We start from the raw sequence: 7,631 nt of genomic DNA, 5'->3' as shown, positions 1-7,631 counted from the left end.
TAGCATTTAAGTCTATTTATTTCAGGGGAATATTTGAGCCAATGACCAAGCCCATATTTGAAAAAACAACACTTTTGTTGATTGTATTAAAAAGTGCTAGCTGCAAGAGCCTTGGAAGGTTGGACCTTCTTGAGGGGGCGGTGACTAGAAACTGTATTGCTCCTACTTACAGAGAGTAACTCCCAGCCCCTCCTATCCAAGTGCTTCCTTCACACATGCACACACAGCATAGATTCAGTCTCACAGCCACCCACACATACATTTGCCTGGACAGGATGGTCAAGAAGGAATCACATTCATCTGACCACCTCACTGGAGATTCTCGTAGAAGGGTAGGCAAAGATATCTATTTGTTTCTGTGCATGTTTATCAGGATGAGTGTAACCACCACTTACAAACTGCTCAGTGGACAAAATTGTATTTCCAATAAGTGACAGATGCTGAAGTTGCTTTGAATGGTCACACAAGTAATATCACTATTCCTGTCATTCCATAAGTTTTGCATTGAATTTATTCTAACTATATATATTTTATGGCTACTTATGGTCACTTAAGAATATTTAAGTAAAAACCCAAAAGACTACATTATTTTTTTACATTATATTACATTATAACTTTGATTCAGATTATATTACATTATTACATTAAAGGATTTGGACTTTTAACCTAAGGTATCAGGTTTAATCCCCAGCATCAGTGTTGATTAGATTGTTTTTTAGAAAAAAAAGCGATCTGTATATATATATATATATATATATATATATATATATATATATATATATATATATATATATATATATATATATATATATTTGCAGTCAAATTACAGTCATTTTTTTTTTTTTTTAGCAGAAACACTTCTATGATCATGCTGCTTTTTACTAAAAACCTTTGAGTTTGTTATCTATATCTCTACACAATTTGTATAACCTGATTTGATTAACAACTCTTAACACAGTTTGTATACCTTGATTTAGTTAACCCCTTTGATCTGGCACCAACTGTTTCAGTCTTTTTTCATGCATTGATTTATCTCAAGCATTGAAAACTCTGGTGTAGCATGAAATAAACATGATGTCATTGTGTTAACTGATAAACATGTTTAGTACAAGAGTTTAATTACTTTTTTGACATGTCTTTTTCTACATCCACAGATAATGACGACTAAACTGGCAACAGCCATAGCTGCTTTCTTTCTCTTAGCAAGTATAGCTGTCATTATTGCAATAGCTACAGTTCAGGTGAAAAAGAGGACTTACATTTCCCCTGGACTTAAGGTAAGACTATCCATATGTGCCTTATTAAACTAACAGATAATTCACAGAGCAACATCATGACATAGCAATATCACATTGCTAACACTATGAATTGCATCTAAGCCTGAAATTATAGGAGAGAATCGAAAACATGTACAAGAGACAAAACTTGCAAATGCTGAGTGCGCAAGAGCACCTGCAAACCTGGTACCTGACAGCTGCAATTATTTTAAGCAAGGAATATTCCCTGTTATTATAAGGTTGACGGGTATGTCAACATTCTCAAAATGTTCTTTGAGAATTCCCTGGATCATTAAGGGCTTTTAACACCTAAAATGTTTTTCTTGGAAGTACTTTCTGAAAGGGAAACACTGCATTTCAAAACACAAAGCATTTCATAAAACAGGGTTCCCACAGAGGGATAACCAAAGAACCATTACAGTTTATGCATTTTCCAAGACAGTGGGTGTGGATTTCACACTGCAGAGAGATAATTGATTTGCTAGATATCTATAGAATTGACTTTCTGTAACTTCTGAACATAATGTTGAACACAAAATATATCAGCTTATGAATCAATAAGGAGTATCCTCTTAATTTACAGGGAAGTCTTTCCTCTGTGAAGTTATTTTTTTAAATACTGAATGCACTTTCCGTTAGAGCTTCTCATGTCAGAACATGTAAAATACCTTGGGCAATAAGGCATGTCTCTTTACAGTATGGGTGCTTATTATTCTCAAAAGATGAGAAAGTGAATGAATGACTTTCAATTTCTGTTAGATTTTTAAAATATATATATATATATACACTGATTTACTTTGCTATTTACATTATAAGGCCAAAGTGTATGGACACCTGACCATCATCTGCATGTGTTCTATTCCAGATTTAGTCCTTGTTTGCTATTCTAATAAGCTCTTTTTTGGTAAGGATTTCTATTAGATGTTGGGGATTTGCCCATTTAGCCACAAAAGCATTACTGCTGTGAGGTTAGACACTGATGTAGGGTGAGGAGGCCTGGGGTGCAGGCAGTGTTCCAGCTGTTTAATGGGGTTGAGGTGAGGGCTCTGTACAGGCCATTTAAGTTCTTCCATTCTGACCTTGGCACACTATGTCTTCAGGGGCATTGTCATACTGGAACAGGTTTGGGATAAGCTCCTTAGTGTCAGTGAATGGAAACTGTAATGCTACAGTACACAAACCCATTCTAGATAATTGTGTATTTCAAAATGTCTACCAAAAGTTGGGAGTAGGCTAACATGTAAGAGTGAAGGTCAGGTATCCAAAAACCATTAGCCATATAGTGTATGAATTCTGAACCATGTCCATTAAACCTTTTTTCACTGGAAAGAGAAATTCTCACTGGAAAGAGAAAATACTTAGCACAGTGATTCTGATGTATAACATGTAATACTGCCACTAACAAATGAAAAGAATTTATTATATTACAGGATCTGTGCACATTTCTCTCTCTCTCTCTCTCTCTCTCTCTCTCTCTCTCTCTCTCTCTCTCTCTCTCTCTCTCTCTCTCTCTCTCTCTCGCTCTGTGTGCGTGTGTTTGTGTGTTTGTGTGTAGTATGGTATTGTGTTGGATGCCGGCTCATCCAGAACCACAGTATATCTGTATCAGTGGCCAGCCGAGAAAGAGAACAACACCGGGGTTGTGACCCAGACTACAAAATGTCAGGTTGAAGGTGTGAAACCCAATATTTATCTAAAACTCTAACTAAAACTCTTAACCTGCACTAGGATTTCCTGAGCTGTATTTTAGGCAGTGAAATAATAAGAGTCTTTAACTAATAAGAAATAATTACATTTATTTATTTGTTTGTTTGTTTGTTTGTTTGTTTATCTATCTACCTATCTATCTATCTATCTATCTATCTATCTATCTATCTATCTATCTATCTATCTATCTATCTATCTATCTATCTATCTATCTATCTATTTCATGAAAGCAAGAACAATGCCTTGTTTTTAGATTATTATATTATATTCTTTCACATGAGTAATTGATACAAGAGAGATTTGGACTGAGCAACATTAAGTGAATATAGTGAACAATAAGCCAATAATAAATAAAAGGCTGATGCCTATTAAAAATTTATTCTCATCTAAAGACTGTATGATCACGCTATATCTTAATTAAGTTGGGAGGGGTGACATTTATTATGTACTGGACATTAGGCAGGATATAATTAAAATACATATAGAAAATATAACGTGACTATAATCATGTTTATTAACAGGACCTGGTATCTCAGACATGACTGACACTGCCTGGAACAGCCTTAGAAATTGTATGAAAGACATAATGAATGTCATCCCTCTAAATCAACATAAATCAACGGCCATCTTTCTCGGCGCAACTGCTGGAATGAGACTGCTTAAGTAAGCTTGTTTTTTTCTCTCTTTTGTGTGGTCAAATCTTTAACAATAAGTTCACAGTTCCCTTTTTATTAAAGCTTTATTATTTAAGAACAAGCAGTTTTTCTTCCCACCGGCACCTCTGGTTTGGTTTTCTGTAAAGCTGCCTTGCACAAATGTCTATTGTTAAAAGCTTCATACAAATAATACTTAGATTAGATTTTTATTTCATATGAATGAAAGTGAATGAATTATCACCTGCTGAATATTTTTAATTATCCCCTGCAACATCTTTTGTTGGGATATTTGTATATAGACAGAAGAATGAAGAGCAGTCCAATGATGTCCTGCAAGCCATGGACAAATATCTTCGTTCTTTGCCATTCGATTTCCATAATGCTTCCATCATCTCAGGTCAGGAAGAAGGGCTGTATGGGTGGATCACTGTCAACTACCTGATGGGAAACTTCTTGGAGGTCAGGCCAAGAGTCTGACTTCATATTAACTCTTGTTAACTTATTGTTAAGACAATAATGGGGTTTTTATACATCTTCCTCCAGACTAATTTTGGGAAACAAAGGTGTCACAAAGGTTAATAGGATATTTTTATGTCTAGGCTAGTTAATTATCACAACCATAAACTGCAGTACGTTATTAAAGTTCCCCAGATCATTAGTCATTTATTAAACTGTACTTTGTTTGCTTTAATCTGTACAGAAAACCTTATGGAATCCATGGGTTCATCATCATCCAGCACAGACTGTGGGGTCACTGGACCTGGGTGGAGCCTCCACTCAGATCGCCTTCACTGCCCCATCTGATGCCACAGGACCGGATCTCATCAGAATTTCTCTCTACGGCTATGAATACAATGTTTACACACACAGCTTCCTGTGCTATGGCAAAAATGAGGCTGAAAAAAAAGTTTTGGCAGAGCTTGTAAAGGTAACATTTTCTGATCCTGTTATAACTAAAATGTTAATTGCTGGAGAGAAAGCTGTTATACAGCAACATTTGTATAATCATAGGAGAAAAAAAAATCATGGGATAGTTAGATATTTCATATGTTAGGTTTTGCCCATGTTCCCCAATAAGTAGCAAAAATATTAAATATACAGAACGTCAATATAATGATCGAATGATTTTTTTTGTACTTTTTTTAGATAAATTCTAAATATATTATTTATTTTCCTAGATCAAAAAGCACAGATAAAGCAAACATAGCCCTCAGTTGTATATACATGTAATGAACCTTTTCAAAGAATGTGAATTTAAAAATATTCTTTATTTAAAACAAAAAAACCTGAATGCCATTACATCATGTGGACAGTGTTCAGCCGCCGTTAACACTACATTATAGCATTACAGTATTGATCACTCCATTTGACTCATCTTAATCCTCACACTAATTACGCAAAGCAGGCTGGAGCAAAGCAGAGTGCAAAACCCCTGTAAAACCTTTCTTGTACTAATACAATAATGTCCATACGCAGTCCATTTAAAGCAATAGAGCAAGCTTAATCCTAGCTATATTAATGCCTTCCCAGACTACTCTGACATTAGCAATGCACTGTTCAGAAGTGGCAGATAAAATTACACAAGCCTTTATTAACCTTCCTCCTTTCTATTTCGTTCTTCTTAGCTAGAAACCATACCATATACCGTAAATCACAGATTTAGCTGATGTGTCATCTGATGTGTGGCAAATAAAATTACACAAGCCTTTATTAACCTTCCTCCTTTCTATTTCGTTCTTCTTAGCTAGAAACCATACCATATACCGTAAATCACAGATTTAGCTGATGTGTCATCTGATTTGTGATGTGTCAGCTAATGAGCTGAATTTTTCTTAAGTGCATAAAACAATTTCACATTTATTTAATGGAATAATAACTGACCTTGGCATCTCTTGTCTTTCTCAGATGTCCTCTGATTCGTCACGTATAAATCACCCATGCTACCCTCTTGGCTTCACCAACAGCATCCTTGGAAAAGACATCTTTGGCAGTGAGTGTACAAAGCTTAGTATTCCACCTCAATATTCCCCTGAGAAGTCCTACACTTTCATTGGACAGAGTGATCCCGCCAATTGCAAAAGTATTGTCAAGAGGATTTTTGACCTGAAGTCCTGTACTAGGAAAGAAAACTGCTCATTTAATGGAGTATACCAACCACCTCTGACAGGTGTCTTCATGGTAGGCATTCTTAACTAACATTATTACATTAACTATGATTATATTTCATCAAGCTGTTTTTGTGGATTGCTAAACAAACAAATAATTGAATCCAACATACTGAGGCAAACATTTAACTGTTACTTTTTAAGTTTCGCTGATGTCTTTATACAGGTTTTCTGAGGACTTACCTTTCAGTTCTAATTATTCATTCAAGAGCAAGTTTAATATCAGTTTAGTCTTTCATATGTGTAAATCACAAATCCATCATTATAATGACAATATTTGTACTGCACTGTTGATGTTAATGTATCTGTTGCCTATGCAGGCCTATGCAGGGTTTTACTACACAGCTGGGACTCTGAATTTGAAGGGCTCTAACAGTCTGGAGAAGTTTAACTCCACCGTGTGGTCATTCTGCTCAATGGATTGGCAAACAGTGAGTGCCACCCATAGACTGTTAAAGAGAATTGTCTTTATTTGTTTTAAATTGTGCTGAATAAGTAAAATGACTGGGGGACACGGTGGCTTAGTGGTTAGCACGTTCGCCTCACAATTCCAGGGTTGGGGATTCGATTCCCGCCTCTGCCTTGTGTGTGTGGAGTTTGCTTGTTCTCCCCGTGCCTCAGGGGTTTCCTCTGGGTACTTTGGTTTCCAAAGACATGCATGGTAGGTTGATTAGCATCTCTGGAAAATTGTCCGTAGTGTGTGAGTGTGTGAGTGTGTGAGTGAATGAGAGTGTGTGTGTGCCCTGCGATGGGTTGGCACTCGGTCCAGGGTGTATCCTGCCTTGATGCCCGATGACGCCTGAGAAAGGCACAAGCCCCCCGTGACCCAAGTCGTTCGGATAAGCGGTAGAAAATGAATGAATGAAGTAAAATGACTGCTGACTGAGACAACGATGTATTTTTCTTTCTTTTTTCAGCTCAAGAAAAACTACAACATTACAGAAAAACACTTAAAATCTTATTGTTACTCTGCAAACTATATTCATACAATTCTTGCAGATGGATACAAGTTTAATGCTGGCAACTGGGAAAAACTTGATTTTCAAAAGGAGGTACAGTATTACACCTAATACACAATCAGACCAATTTCAGTAAATGCCATTATAGCCTGAAGCTAACGATCGATAATCAATTCAATTCAGATCTCAGGGTGTTAATGTTAAAACACAGTAAACCTAATAATATTTGGCAAAATATAATCCCAAGCAGATTAAATTAGGCATCATAGTAATCTTGAACCTAGCCAGAGTAAAAAAAGTTAGTGAATGAAAATGTTTGTTGTGAACTTGGTCACAGATAAATAATCACAGATAAAACAATCATTGTGCAATGCAATTTTAATTAATTTGTTAATAAATAAAATAAAATTAATTAACAAGAGAAATGATTTCATTTCATATATTGTTAATTCTGTTATTATTGTTTCTTAACAAGCCTCTTTCCAGCCTTTGACATATACGAGTTCAGTCACTATACATACTTTTTTTTTACTTTGATTTATTTTTAAAACCTTTCCTTTTTGAAAGGCACCTTCTGGTAGATACATTACTTCACATCACTTAACAACCTTTGTGATGTAACCCCATGTATTTCCTGCACACAGTTCTAGTGTTGCATTTAATTTAATGAGGTAATGGAAAATTCCTGGTGTTTTGCAGGTCAACAAGACAAGTATAGCCTGGTCCTTGGGCTACATGCTAGCTCAGACTAACATGATCCCTGCAGAGGCAAAGCTCTTGAAGCTACCCATTTCCAACAGTGTGTTTGTTACTCTGCTCTTCCTGTTCTCCGCTCTCACCATCATCACCCTTATGTTCCTCATCATC

General features: G+C 35.9%; 1 protein-coding gene across 1 annotated transcript in view; it reads left to right on the top strand.

Annotated features, from left to right (window-relative positions):
• Positions 1-213: 213 nt before the first annotated feature.
• The window catches only part of entpd3 (ectonucleoside triphosphate diphosphohydrolase 3), an 8,887-nt gene continuing 1,469 nt past the window's right edge, over positions 214-7,631 (top strand). The window contains exons 1-10 of the mRNA XM_027148815.2: positions 214-332; positions 1,155-1,277; positions 2,833-2,950; positions 3,506-3,647; positions 3,940-4,099; positions 4,341-4,568; positions 5,546-5,818; positions 6,126-6,236; positions 6,723-6,857; positions 7,464-7,631. The exon at positions 7,464-7,631 is cut by the window's right edge and continues 1,469 nt beyond it. Of these exons, the coding sequence (XP_027004616.2) occupies positions 216-332; positions 1,155-1,277; positions 2,833-2,950; positions 3,506-3,647; positions 3,940-4,099; positions 4,341-4,568; positions 5,546-5,818; positions 6,126-6,236; positions 6,723-6,857; positions 7,464-7,631 (1,575 nt within the window). The 5' untranslated portion in view covers positions 214-215. The remainder of the gene's footprint in view (positions 333-1,154; positions 1,278-2,832; positions 2,951-3,505; positions 3,648-3,939; positions 4,100-4,340; positions 4,569-5,545; positions 5,819-6,125; positions 6,237-6,722; positions 6,858-7,463) is intronic.

Source organism: Tachysurus fulvidraco, chromosome 3, assembly GCF_022655615.1.
Source record: "Tachysurus fulvidraco isolate hzauxx_2018 chromosome 3, HZAU_PFXX_2.0, whole genome shotgun sequence".
Classification (NCBI taxonomy): Eukaryota; Metazoa; Chordata; class Actinopteri; order Siluriformes; family Bagridae; genus Tachysurus; species Tachysurus fulvidraco.
This window is presented reverse-complemented; position numbering and strand designations above follow the sequence as displayed.